This window comes from Rhineura floridana, chromosome 2 (assembly GCF_030035675.1).
Source record: "Rhineura floridana isolate rRhiFlo1 chromosome 2, rRhiFlo1.hap2, whole genome shotgun sequence".
Lineage (NCBI taxonomy): Eukaryota > Metazoa > Chordata > Lepidosauria > Squamata > Rhineuridae > Rhineura > Rhineura floridana.
Window position 1 is genome coordinate 197,298,237 of NC_084481.1, and position 15,203 is coordinate 197,313,439.

The window sequence follows — 15,203 nt, forward strand, 5'->3', positions numbered from 1 at the left end:
CACCAATGACATTTGGACAGTTCAGAGAGATGAACTATTCCTTCCTATTGCCCCCAAACATATTTAAATTATTGCATTTTTATACTGCCCTTCTTTCCTGCAAATGTCCCAAAGAGCTCTTTTTTTCAGCCTCATACACTCCTGTGAGAGGGGTGTGTGTGTGTGTGTGTACAGTACTTGAGAGAGAAGTGCCCAAATTTTCCTGGAAAATGTTACTGTTGAATAGGAATTTCAAAAATTATTTTCTGTCATTTAAACACTACCATCCCAGTCTCTGCACCACGCTGGTGATTTTCTCAGTTTCCTATTCCATCATGAAGATGACCAGGAGAGCAGATTCTTTCCCTCATATGGATGTGTGAAAATCCACAGAAGATGTCATATGAGCAGCAACCTGACAACTTCTTCCAGCCCAGTGCTGAGCAGCGGTGTGAAGCTGCTCTCACAGTCTGGCCTGAAAGCACCTTCAGAGCACCTAGGACAATCTACTCCTAACATATATAATAACCCTAACATATATAGTAATCCATAAACCTTTTACGCAACAATAGTTCCAAAAGTAACAGGTGCCATAGCTTGAATGAAATGCAGCAATTAAAGGGGGAATAGAATATTTTAAAGTAAGAAATGGAGAACAAGATAGACCAAGGAATCTCTTAATCTCTGGGGTGAATGCATTCATTTTATTTTTATTTTTATTTTTGGAAATGAGGGGGGACTTTCTATAGACTTCAGATCTGTGCAACCATTGCTGGGACTCGAAAATTTATCTCCCTTCTTCATATATCAGCAGTATATTTCCTACTGTTATGATATTTTTGGCCCCTTTTTACATTTATTCCCTCCCCTAAATGCAGGAACATCTTCTGAAATCTGGCATCCCTTAACTCCGGCATCTGTGATCCATGTCAGAGTTACGTTAAAGATCTGCATGAAAACTGCACAAAATTTGGTGTGCATTACCGAGACTTGGGTGGGTGAGCTTGGAGGGGTTGATCTGACCCAGCTTTGCCCACCTGGATACTCGTTGCAGCAGCAGCACAGGCTGCAGAGACGGCGAGAAGGAGTTGCTGTGGTCTACAGAACTTCCATCTCTATCATCAGGAAACCACTCTGTCTTGGAGCTGGCTGTGAGGGCCTGCACCTGGTGTTGGGCCGAGGAGACAGTAAACTAGGGCTGCTGCTGGTGTACTGTCCACCCTGTTGCCCAGCAGCTTCTCTGACCGAGCTGGTGAAGGTCATCTCAGCTGTGGCACTGGAGGAGCCCAGTACAATAGTGCTGGGTGATTTCAATGCCTCTAGTGTTCCAGCTCGGGACTTCATGGCCTCCATGACGACCATGGGGCTGTCTCAACTTGTTACAGGCCCAACACATAGGGCAGGGCACACCCTCGACTTGGTTTTTGCTCCAGATGAGGGAAGGGGTGGTCTGGAGATAGGGGGTGGTGGATGTCACCCCATTGTCATGGTCAGATCACTTCCTGGTGAAGTTTACTTACGGCTCCGATCCTTCTTTGCAGGGGTGGTAGACAGATTAAGATGGTCCACTCCCGGAGCCTAATGGAATCCACTGGATTCCTGAATGCCCTGGGGGAGTTCCCAGTAGATAGAGCAGGTGACCCTGCTGAAGCCCTTGTCACGCTGTGGAACAGCGAGGCACGTCGGGCTCTCGACACGGTTGCCCCTGAGTGCTGTCTCCGGCACTGTGGAGCCCGGCTTGCACCTTGGTACACCAGTGAGCAAAGGGCAATGAAACAGGGTGGACGACGGCTAGAGCACAAGTGGCGAAAGACGTGCTGTGAGGCTGATCGGGCACAAATAAAACATCATAACCATGCCTACTGTGTGGAGCTGAGGACGACAAAGAAGGCCCACTTCTCTGCCTCCATCGCATCCTCAAGTAGCTGTCCGGTGGAGCTTTTCTGTATTGTCAGGGGTCTGTTGACATCAACTCCAGGAAATGGAGTCTTAGACCCTTCGGAGGTCCACTGTTTGCAAGGCACTTTGAGGGTAAAGTTGCTCGCCTCCGTAGCAGTCTTGATGCCCCATCCACATCTACTGTAGTGCCCAATGAGGTGCCCAGTGCAACATCTGCTGCAACTTCTTGGGAACAGTTTGAGTTGATGCGGCCTGATGATGTGGACAAGGTGCTTGTGATGATGCGGCCAGCAACGTGTCCTCTCGACCCTTGCCCTTCTTGGCTTATTAAAGCTTGCTGAGGGGGTCTGACCGAGTGGATCCAGGGTGTGGTCAACACATCACTGCAAGAGGTTCCTTGAAAGAGGTGGTGATTCGACAGCTCCTGTAAAAGCCCACCCTGGACCCATTGGTTTGTCACAACTACCGACCGGTTGCAAATACCCCCTTCTTAGGGAAGGTGATTGAGCGGGTTGTGGCTCAGCAACTACAAGTACTCTTGGATGAAACAGATTATCTTGACCCATCCCAGTCTGGGTTCAGGCCTGGTTATGGGACTGAATCGGGCTTGGTCGCCCTGATGGATGACCTTTATCGGGAGAAGGACAGGGGGAGTGCAACCCGGTTGTTCTTACTTGATCTCTCAGCGGCTTTTGATACCATCGACCATGATATCCTTCTGGGCCGACTTGGTGAGATGGGTATTGGAGGAACTGTTTTACAGTGGTTCCGATCCTATCTCCAGGGTCGTTCTCAGAGAATAGCATTGGGTGACTACCTTTTGGCCCCCTGGCAGCTGTGCTGTGGGGTGCCGCATGGTACCATCTTGTCCCCCATGCTGTTTAACAGATGAAGCACTTGATTGCAGTCATCAGGAGCTTTGGGGCGAGGTTCAGCAGTATGCTGATGATACCCAGCTCTATTTCTCCGTAACATCTGAATCAGGAGAGGCCATGCAAGCCCTGGACCGCTGCCTGGACTCGGTGGTGGGCTGGATGAGGGCCAATAAAGTGAATCTGAATCCTAGCAAGACGAAGGCGCTGTGGGTTGGTGGTTCCAGAGTACAGATAATTGGTCATTTGCCTGCTTTGGATGAGGTCGTACTCCCCTTGAAAGAGCAGGTCTGTAGCCTGGGGGTGCTCCTGGATCTATCTTTGTCGCTAGAGGCCCAGGTGACCTCCGTGGCTAGGAATACCTTTTACCAGCTTCGGTTGGTGAGACATCTGCGGCCGTTTCTGGACCGGGATAGCCTGACCACTGTTGTCCACACACTGGTAACCTCTAGGCTGGATTACTGTAGTGTGCTCTATGTGGGGCTGCCCTTGAGGTTGGTGCAAAATGCAGCGGCGAGACTGCTCACTGGAGCAGGATATCGCCAACATGTCACCCCACTGCTGAAAGAACTGCACTGGCTGTCCATTTGCTACTCGGCCAAGTTCAAGGTTCTAGTTTTGGCACACAAAGCCCTATACAGCTCGGGACCAGGATACCTGAAAGACCATCTTACCCCTTATATGTCCAGTCGATAACCTCGCTCTGCAGTTGAGGGCTCCCCCAGATACCATCTTATCAGGAGGTCTGTTCTGCACAATATAGGAAACGAACCTTTAGCATAGCGGCACCTACCCTGTGGAATTCCCTCCCTTTGAATATTAGGCAGGCACCATCTCTGCTATCTTTTCGGTGCCTTTTGAAGACTTTCCTCTTTCAACAAGGCTTTTAAGTTGAGACCTATCCCAGTCTGCATCTGTGTCAGAATTGTTTAATGTTTTTAACCCTTTTTTAAGGTTGTTTTTTAAAATGTTTTTCATGCTATTTTGTTTTAATGTATTTTAAGATCTGTTTTTATGACGTTTTAAAGTGTTTTAGTGCTTTGTTTGCCACCCTGGGCTCCTGCTGGGAGAAAGGGCAGGATACAAATAAAATAAATAAATAAATAATAATAAATAAAATAAGCTACTCAATCCTTTCCTTCTGTATGTAAAGAACAAAGCTATATTCAGAAATTTAGCAACACTGACAAAAATAAGGGAATGGAAAAGGATTCAGAAGAACAAGGGAGTTTTTTTTAAAAAAAATGTCCAGATACTCTGAATTAATGCACATTAATAGGTATGGATGAATTCAGACAACAATTTGAAAGTATGACACCTTGGCAAGTCTCTACTATTTAAGGATCCATAGCAAACTGATGTGGTCTCAAGAGATTGACACAAGTGAAATTGCATGGCAGGCAGGTGCCATGCCATGGGGGGTGAACCAATATAATCCTGATCCTCCATTACACATGGATTCTAAAAATTAGCCAGACTACAGAAGAGCAAATATAGGAACTTTAAAATGGAAGAAAGAAAGAATGGGAATTACAAAGGGCAATGGAATTATTCATAGTGCACATGGCTTTGACAAATCCTGCCAAACTAAAGCTGGTTTACTAAAATGGAATTCATATGTGTGGACTTCAGCAAAAATTTCTGACAGCCCAAAACTGCATCTTCAAAAAAGTAAGGTCATCAAGTTCAAGCAGAGTTAAGATTCAACTTGGGAACTTCCAATTTGCAACTCCATCTCTTCGATATTACACTAGACCAGCATATGAAAGAGATGGATGTGAACAGTAAAAAATAAAGTGGGCTCCAAATAGCGGGTCGAGGGTCAGGTGTGGGTCTCAGAACTGAAAAGGTGGAAAACTGCTAAAATCTAGACACATCTTTTGCACGGGGGAAAAACAAAGTTCTGCTAGAATTTCTTCATATAGATTTTATTTTAGCATGCAAGGTCAAATCAGAAAGAGAAATCCCATAGTTTCTGGTATTGTTCAAAATTTGTATTATATAAATGAGTGAGCAGTAAACATATATGTGGATGATGCAAAATGGAAAGATGTCATCACTTTAGAGAAGAGATTGAGAATTCAGAACAATCATGAAGCGGAGAGCCAAGCAAACAATATCAAATTCACAAACAAACACACTAATGCCCAGTTTCCTCCTGCAACATATGGTCCACATAAATCTGATGGACATTCTGCAATAACATATTTATACATTCCTACCAGTATGAAACAGTATCAGTACTACTTCTTTTCTTTCCTTTTTAAATATATTACATTTTTTTCTTTTTCTACTTTCCACATATAAATATGTATCATTAACACGAAATAGCCAATTTAAAAACATGAACTTCAAAAATAGGCACACTAAATACAGCTTTGATTGTATGGGAGAAGACCTCTTTCTGCTGATGGGCTACATCTGCTGTCCACAGGCCTTTGAAATACATGGTTTGAGTTTCAGTTGTGGCTGCAAAGTGTGTAGATCAGACAAACAGCAAATTCTGAAAACACTTGGGAAATGCTACAAGCTGCTTAAGTTGGCTATATTATCTAATTATTGGCTGGCAATCAGCAACCAACACCCATGCAATCTAAATGCTGAGCCATCATTGTCAAACCACATGTGGCTCATGAAAGAGACAATTCTGGGCAGTCATAATTATGAAAACATATTTAATCTGCCAAGGTTAATAGGTAGAATATGGGAACATGCCACATAACGAGTCCATCAGCCCAGACCGGTCTCTCCTAACAGGCACCATCTATTCAGGGTCTCACGCTGGGGTCTTTCCATCCTTGGTCCATCATGGTTTTAATTACCAATATCAGGGACTGAATCTGGAACCATCTACTTGTAGAGGATATGCTACATCACATTTCTCCTGTTGGTAGGCTACTATTATCTAATAAATGAAAATACCTGCAGAGCACCTATGTCTTCCTCCTTCCTGAGAGTCTTCTCCAGTAGATCTGTATATATATAAAAAAATACAAAATATTTCAAGACAGAGATAATAATGCGCCTCATGAATTGATGCAAATGGTCAGGTACATAAATGCTGCCAAAACCGAGTTATTCCCAAACTAAAGGCAATCAGAAAATAGGCATCATGATCTCACAGGAAAGCAAAAGTTTTGGTCTAACTCTTGTTATTCCAAAGTAGAGGTACTTAAAAGTCAGATGTGCAATTTGCCATTTACTTAGTCATCAACTGATTCTGAACAACTCACTTATTCACAAATTGCACTTGGACCTTCCCTACTACTGGTCTGCACCTTTAAAAGCTAGGGCTGTGTCCAGCTGGGAGGTCTTTCCCCATCTCATACCATGCCACCTCAACAGCTGAAACACATTGTAGTGCTCTTTCTTAAGGTGGAGAAGCAATAGTGTTGTTCTATGGAGGCTGTGGGCATCATTTCTCCTGGCTCCTTAAGGCCAAAGACACAGCAAAACTGTTCCACTGCAAGGTGCTCTTTTCCATGATATAAAAATGACTCTCCTGGCTGATCAGATATTGTGGAGCAGGCAACAAGAGCGGGCACTGTAGAGACATCAAGCTGCAGGGGAGGGGAAGAAGAGGGTGCTGATAAATTAAAGAGGGAGGGTCACAGACACTGCAAAAGTATTTGTAAAATACCTCATTCTGGGGTAAAAACAAAAATCACAAGACTTATAATTTTCTTCAAAATTATTTGAATTATAGGTAGAAAGCTAAATGTAGGTTGTTGAAAGTATCCTGGCTAACCAGGAAGAAACAAAGCATATTATTGATTTAGATTATTTTAATCCACCAATTCCAGAGGCTGTGTATAAGCATATATTTAATCACAAAAGGATTCAAATGTACATTACACACCCTGCTAAATATTTAAATCTATGTAATTTGTCCAGTGAGAAACAAATATTATTATTGACATTGACATTGACATTGACATTAACATTAACAACAACAACAACAACAACAACAACAACAACAATAATAATGCTTCTATCCCGCCCTTCCTCCCAGAAGGAGCCCAAGGTGGCAAGTCAGAATGCAGTAGCTTAGAAACTGTTTGTAAATAGAGCAGGCCACTGTCTACATCCAGAGCCAACATGATGCCTGCTACATTTTGTTGGACTCCCACCCCCTATCAGCCCCAGCCAGCACGGACATAGTCAGGAATGATGCAAGTTAGAGTCCAACAACATCGGGAGGGCCACAGGTTCTCTATCCCTAGCCTACATCATCAGATGAGCTGGATTAAAGACAAGGGGTTTAAGTTTCCAAGATGAACGCCCCCAGATTGCTCAAACACTAACTGGATAAAGCCAAACAGGAGATTATAACTATGCTTGTTACAGTCACAAAGCATGTTAATATTTCCTTCAAGTTTATGGAAGGCCCTCCTTGGTTTCATCTAGTTATTGCTACTAACAAATAAAAACTGACAAGCCTTTTTGAGCAAATGTGTGATTAACCTTTCTCTTAACTTCTAGAACTGTAGGCATGCCAATCAACACAACTGTGGTCACTTCTCCAACTTTGGGAAGAATCGACCAGCAAGTTCCTCTATTGCAAGCTATTGCAAGTGGTAACATACAAGATGAGCATCTTCCAGGGCACTCTTTTCCAAACTTTTTACCCTCAAGAAACACTTTCCACATTAACATTTCAATAACCATCTGCCATGAAACTCATGCATTGCAAAGGATTCTTGGACGTGTTCTACATATGAAACAAGAGCATTGCCTTGAATTCAGGGCCAAACTAGACACAACACCTTTCATACAATGAAAAAATGCAGCAACAGGAAGTACAGGAACCCTGATCCAGATTGAAGCAAAGGGTTAAAAACCCTTACGCTCAGAGAGACATACACAGACACATCACAGTCTCAATATAGATTGGGCTGCCACACCTGCAACTTACTTAAACTCTAGTTTGGCCCTCGTAAAATATCCCTACATACTCCTGCAGAAGAGAAGGTTCTTAGCATGTGCTATGTTTTTAAAACATGCAAGGTATCCTGCAACTGAAGGATTTCTCAAATGTAAATGAAGGTAGCAGCTTTAGCAGACTTTTTCAACTCTTGTTTCAGGAAATCTTAATTCCAACATTACAGCAGGCCAAATTCATAGAACAATAAGGTGAGCGAAAACCTTCAGCCCACTGGCAGCAACTGGACACTGGGGCTTGTGGGACGAAGGGCAGGGCAGGAGGCCAGGCAACTAACAACAGGTGGAGCCAGAAATCACAATAGGCAGAGCACACTTGAATCAGAAGCACACAGACACACATATATCCACAGAGTTTAAGTGAGGTGGGGCGAGAAAGAGCAAGGTCAGGGGGAGGGAGCAGAAACAGAGATGGAAAGAAAGAAAGAAAGAAAGAAAGAAAGAAAGAAAGAAAGAAAAAGAAAGAAAGAAAGAAAGAAAGAAAGAAAGAAAGAAAGAAAGAAAGAAAGAAAGAAAGAAAAAGAAAGAAAGAAAGAAAGAAAGAAAGAAAGAAAGAAAGAAAGAAAGAAAGAAAGAAAGAAAGAAAGAAAGAAAGAAAGAAAGAAAGAAAGAAAGAGAAAGAAAGAAAGAAAGAAAGAAAGAAAATGGCTGGGAATGGGAATGAGGTTAAGGGGTGGTGGGAAGAGAAAGTGTAAGGCTAGGGGGAGCATAAATAATGTGGGTAAAGTAGAATGAGAGAAAGAGCAAGGCTAAGAAGGAACGTATGAAGTTGTCTTATGCCATGTCAGACCAAACTGGTCCATCTAGCTCAGTATTGTCTGCATTGACTGCAAGCAGCTTTTCAGGATTTCAGCCAGGGGGTCTCTCCCAATCCTTCCTGGATGTCCTGCCCAGAGACAAAGGATTCAGACTGAGGTGAGGTGATGTCTTTTTCTCTTTTTATTAGAGTTATGGTTACATACAAAGCGGTGCACTTCATATACCTGTCAACATAACCTGCCTTGTCCTTCAGCTGCTTCCTGCCCAGTCTCCAAAACGGTGCATTGGCTAAGCTCTTCTCGCTCAGAGCAGAACTATAGAGACAGCAATGTGATTGGTTGAAAACATCTTGAAATAAATTCTGAGTGGTCCATGCCAATCAGAGAAAAACTGGGGGAATATTTTGAAGTGCTTGCAGTTGTCAGACGAAGGCTCTTGGTCTAACCTATCTCACAGTATTGTTGTGAGGATTATTATTATTATTATTATCATTATTAATTAATTAATAATTATTTAATTAATTAATTAATTAATTAACTTGTATCCCGCCCTTCCTCCCAGCAGGAGCCCAGGGTGGCAAACAAGGCACTAAAAACACTTTAAAACATCATAAAAACAAATCTTAAAATACATTAAGACAAAACAGCATTAAAAACATTTTTAAAACTTTTTTTAAAAGGTTAAAAACATTATTAAAAAACATATTAAGCAATTCTGACACAGACACAGACTGGGATACCTCTCAACTTAAAACACTTGAGGTTACCATTGCGTGGACAACAGTGGTCAGGCTATCCCAGTCCAGAGACGGCCACAGCTGTCTCACCAGCCGAAGATGGTAAAAGGTATTCCTAGCCACGAAGGTCACCTGGGCCTCTAGCGACAAAGATGGATCCAGGAGCACCCCCAGGCTACGGACCTGCTCTTTCAGAGGGCCTCCAACCTCATCCAAAGTAGGCAACTGACCAATTATCCGAACTCTGGAACCACCAACCCACAGCGCCTCCATCTTGCTAGGATTCAGACTCATTTTATTGGCCCTCATCCAGCCCACCACCGAGTCCAGGCAGCGGTCCAGGGCTTGCACGGCCTCTCCTGATTCAGATGTTACAGAGAAATAGAGCCAAGAAGGACAAGGGTCGAGAAAACACGCTGCTGGCTGCATCATCACAAGCACCTTGTCCACATCATCAGGCTGCATCAACTCAAACTGTTCCCAAGAAGTTGCAGCAGACATTGCACTGGACATCTCATTGGGCACTACAGTAGATGTGGATGGGGCATCAAGACTGCTACGGAGGCAAGCAACTTTACCCTCAAAGTGCCTTGCAAAACAATTCACAGTGGGCCTCCGAAGGGTCTAAGACTCCATTTCCTGGAGTTGATGTCAACAGACCCCTGACAATACAGAAAAGCTCCACCGGACGGCTACTTGAGGATGCGATGGAGGCAGAGAAGTGGGCCTTCTTTGTCGTCCTCAGCTCCACACAGTAGCCATGTTTATGATGTTTTATTTGTGCCCGATCAGCCTCACAGCACGTCTTTCGCCACTTGTGCTCTAGCCGTCGTCCACCCTGTTTCATTGCCCTTTGCTCACTGGTGTACCAAGGTGCAAGCCGGGCTCCACAGTACCGGAGAGGGCGCTCGGGGGCAACTGTGTCGAGAGCCTGACGTGCCTCGCTGTTCCACAGCGTGACAAGGGCTTCAGCAGGGTCACCTGCTCTATCTACTGGGAACTCCCCCAGGGCATTCAGGAATCCAGTGGATTCCATTAGGCTCCGGGAGTGGACCATCTTAATCTGTCCACCATCCCTGCAAGGAAGGATCGGAGCCATAAGTAAACTTCACCAGGAAGTGATCTGACCATGACAATGGGGTGACATCCACCACTCCCTATCTCCAGACCACCCCTTCCCTCATCTGGAGCAAAAACCAAGTCGAGGGTGTGCCCTGCTCTATGTGTTGGGCCTGTAACAAGTTGAGACAGTCCCATGGTCGTCATGGAGGCCATGAAGTCCCGAGCTGGAACACTAGAGGCAGCCTCAGCATGGACATTGAAATCACCCAGCATTATCGTACTGGGCTCCTCCAATGCCACAGCTGAGATGACCTTCACCAGCTCAGTCAGAGAAGCTGCTGGGCAACAGGGTGGACAGTACACCAGCAGCAGCCCTAGTTTACTGTCTTCTCAGCCCAACACCAGTTGCAGGCCCTCACAGCAGCTCCAAGACAGAGTGGTTTCCTGGTGATAGAGATGGAAGTTCTGTAGACCACAGCAACTCCCCCCCTCCGTCCCTGCAGCCTGTGCTGGTGCTGCAGCAAGTATCCAGGTGGGCAAAGTTGGGTTAGATCAACTCCTCCAAGCTCACCCATCCAGGTCTCGGTAACACACACCAAATCGACACCTTCATCCACAATCAAGTCATGGATGAGAATTGGTCTTATTATGTACCGATCTGGTGTTAAACAACAACACACACAGGCCAGTGGGCACAGCAGATGAGCAACAAGGAACCAATCCATGAGAGGATTGAAAAGAGGGGGGAGGATTATGCACTATTCTGTGCTACTTGGAGGAAGGACCACATAAATATGTAATAACAAATTGGGCTTATTAGTAGAGATGTGAAGGCCCAGAAAAAAACCGGAAAAAGTCAGGGAAAAATGTTTTTTCCCCATTTTTTTCAAAAGCCTTTTTTGTTTTGTTTTTCCTGAAAAATTTGAAAAATTGAAAAAAAAAGGGTTATGGAATGTTTTATTTTCACATGATGAATAAAACTTTTCTTTGAACCTCCCCCCCCTTCTCAGTTCTTTTTATAGGAATGGGTGCTTTATGTCTGCTTGACACTTTGGAGGACTAGCAGAGACATAAATAATTTTCTTTGTTATTAATGTTGATGGTTTCTTCTGTTTTTTTAATTGTTTTTTGCTGCTCCTCATAAACTGGCAAAACGAAAGCAGTTCCTTACAGTTCAGGATCTTGTAGATCCATTTGTTACAAAAAATAGTAAAATTTTTAAAAAGTAAGTTCAATTTGTAATAATTGTTTGAATAAGATGTACTTTTAACATACCAAATGTGATAGTTTTATGCCAAACCAACTTGTACATAATTACATTTGATGTTCCTGAAGTAACCAAATGAATTTCAATCTGTGAAAATGGATAATATTGCATTTTTGCATTTTTCTGAAAATTTGTTTTTTTTCTGGAAAAAAATGGGGGGAAACGGTTTTTTCCATGGCTTCAAAATTTCCAGAAATGTTACATCTCTACTTATTAGGGGTCCCAGGAGCCATCCTGGGATTTGAGTCCATAAGAAACCAACATGCAAAATTTGAGATTTTCTCTACGTTCTTCCCTAGCAGAAACATCAAATGTAACCTACATGTGCAAGCTGTTCAAATAATAGCTTTTATTCTACTATCCCAGTTGAGAATACTGAAAAAAGTGTGGTTTGGCAGCTCATACAAATGAACTGTGCAGGGAGCTACCACTGGAGAAGAATATAGAGGAGCCCACAGTGTGCAGAATACATTTATGAAAAATGAGGATTACAGTTTACAGCTTCTTGGCATCTGAGCAGTCTGGTTAGGGGGACTACCTGAATCCATTATCAAGGATCCTGCACAGACTAGGGCATTATTTATTTATTTATTACATTTATATACTGCCCCATACCCAAAGCTCTCTGGGCAGTTTACAAAAATTAAAAACATTGAACATTAAAACAAATATACAATTTTTAAAAGCATACAAAGTTTAAAATCATGAAGCACAGATAAACAAGTTAAAAGACCTGGAGTCAGAGCTCAGCACATGCTGTTAGAATGCCTGGGAGAAAAGGAAAGTCTTGATCTGGCGCCGAAAAGATAACAATGTTGGCGCCAGGCAAACCTCATCGGGAAGATCATTCCATAATGAGTGACAGGAGCTTGATTTCTTCCCTTTAAGTTGTTTGCCTCTTAACACTGCATGAAGATAAGTGGTGTCACAGCTTCCCAAAAACAAAATGCACATACTGCGAGTTTCTTTAAATGGATGGAACAATCTGGTGGTTTAAAAAGAAAATACTTTTTCTGTGCATCAAAATCCCCATCAGCCCAGCTAAGAATTAACCACCACCAACTATCAAAACACAGGTACATTCCTACATATCCACAATTATGAGTTGCTTTATCCTTCAAACAAGATTAACATTTAGAAAGGTGCAACAAATTGATAGGGGTTGAAAAGGACAGTCACTGAACAGAATCTTAAAACATTTGTCAGCACATTCTCCTATTTTATTATACCAATAAAAAACAAGCACTATTCTAACATTCCCCTACTTGAGCTGAAGCTATTCAAAACAAATCACATGTGCTTTAGCTAGGATTCCCCCCTTTCCAAATTCACCCCAAATCAACAGCCAATACAGAAGTTTTGTGCAGAAAATATAGGATATTTTAAATAATATTACAATACACACAAAATGGGTTACTGTCTAGCAGACTGCCTTCAGTTACAACTAAATTTGTGAATAACAAAGATACCTAAGCTTCTGTCTTGGTCTGCTGCCACCAACTGGATAATAGGATAACTTAAGATGTCAGCCCATAGTGGCTTCAATCTTCTCCTGATCAGAAATCACTGCAGGAAATTTGTGGGGTGGAATTAAAAACAACATTCCAGAAGGATACCCTTTTGTGGTTTGTCTCAGACACTGCAACAACATGACAGTCTGCAGACAAATTCCCGAATACTAAATCAATGAGGTTTTCATACTCCATCATTAGTTTTGATTATGTGGGTAGCTACTGTACAGGTCACTGTGAATGCCTCTATTCGCCCACAACACACACATACACAGCCCACTCCAAGTTTTGGTGTTCTGTAAATTTACTATATGCAAACAGAGTCAGATCAGCAAACTTAGAGAATGGACTCCTTTATTCTTTATGTGCCTGGTATGAGAGACACAGATAGGAGCAGCTTGTGCTTTCAGAAAATGGGTTGTTCATTAATATGCTATAACTTTGATCTGAACTGATTAAGAAGCACTTCAGTTTGGCATCCATAAACCTCTTTGCTGAGGCTGCTAAAAAGTGTGCCAATTGCGATAGCGTACTTTGTGATGTGGAACAGCTGCTCACTAGGACCTGAATGGAAAATACCTATTCATTTCACAAGGGATGCTGAGTAAGCATCAGCTGGTAACAGACTTGGAACATATTTGAAATTCTCCCAAATTCTGCAGATAAGCCCCTACCCTCTTGCAGCAATTAATCTGATGCATGCATTTTAAACTGGCCTCTTTGTACTGAAAGAATCAGAAATTCTTTTCTGCATTGCTGCACATCTGAATTCTTCTTATGCTGCCAATATGGAAAAATATAGACGTTTGTGTGCCTAGGAAATAGACTTTTAAAGATGGTATATCATAACATTATCAAGATACAGAAGCCCTTTGTAAAGCCAACTTCTTCCTTTTAAAACCACAGTTCTGTTCATATAACACAACTTGATCCCCACATGTACTTAATAATAATAATAATAATTTAATTTATGTGTCGCCTATCTGGCCGGTGGCCACTCTAGGCGATGTACAACTCAGTTACAATAAAATGCATCATAATAATACAATACAAACAATAAAATTATAAAACAATGACAGTTCAGAGTAACAGGCAATTAGTCATAAGGATTAACCCTCCCCGGAAGTCCCGAAGGCCTGTCTGAAAAGCCAGGTCTTCAAGGCCTGGCGGAATACATTCAGGGAAGGGGCATGCCGGAGATCATACGGGAGGGAGTTCCCGAGAGTGGGGGCCGCCACTGAGAATGCCCTCTCTCTAGTCCCCACCAACCTAGCTGTTTTAGTTGGTGGGACTGAGAGAAGGCCCTGTGTGGCTGATCTTGTCGGGCGGCATAATTGGTGGCGTTGGAGGCGCTCCATCAGATAAGCTGGGCCGAGACCGTGTAGGGATTTAAAGGTTAATACCAACACCTTGAATTGGGCCCGGAAAACAACTGGAAGCCAGTGCAGATTGAACAACACTGGAGTGATGTGGTCCCGGCGACGACAATTTGTAAGTAGTCGAGCCGCCGCATTTTGTATAAGTTGTAGTTTCCGGACCGTTTTCAAGGGTAGCCCCACGTAGAGCGCATTACAGTAATCCAAACGAGAGGTGACCAGGGCATGTACCACCAATGGGAGCTGATGAACAGGAAGGTAGGGTTGCAGTCTACGTATGAGGTGTAATTGATACCAAGCTGCCCGGCTCACTGCCGAGATCTGAGCCTCCATGGACAGCTTGGAATCCAGAACAACCCCAAGGCTGCGGACCTGATCCTTTAGGGGCAGTTTCACCCCATTGAACATCAAGTCAATATCTCCCAACCTTCCCTTGTCCCCCAAGAGTAGCACCTCGGTCTTATCGGGATTCAGCTTCAACCTGTTCCTTCCCATCCATCCACTCACGGATTCCAGGCACTTGGACATGGTCTCCACAGCCAACTCTGGTGAGGATTTAAACGAGAGATAGAGCTGAGTGTCATCCGCATATTGGTGACACTGCAGCCCAAATCTCCTAATGATTGACCCCAGCGGCTTCATATAGATATTAAATAGCATGGGAGAGAGGATAGAGCCCTGTGGCACACCACAATTGAGAGGCCAAGGGTCTGAAACCTCTTCCCCCAATGCTACTTGTTGATGCCTATCGGAGAGAAAGGAGCGGAACCACTGCAGTACAGTGCCTCCTATTCCCAATCC

General features: G+C 43.4%; 1 protein-coding gene across 7 annotated transcripts in view; it reads right to left on the reverse strand.

Annotated features, from left to right (window-relative positions):
- The window catches only part of CEP128 (centrosomal protein 128), a 300,038-nt gene that overhangs the window by 72,045 nt on the left and 212,790 nt on the right, over nt 1–15,203 (reverse strand). For all 7 annotated transcript variants that reach the window (XM_061611884.1, XM_061611883.1, XM_061611887.1 and 4 more), the window contains one exon: nt 5,673–5,722. In XM_061611884.1, coding sequence (XP_061467868.1) covers nt 5,673–5,722 — 50 coding nt within the window. The remainder of the gene's footprint in view (nt 1–5,672; nt 5,723–15,203) is intronic.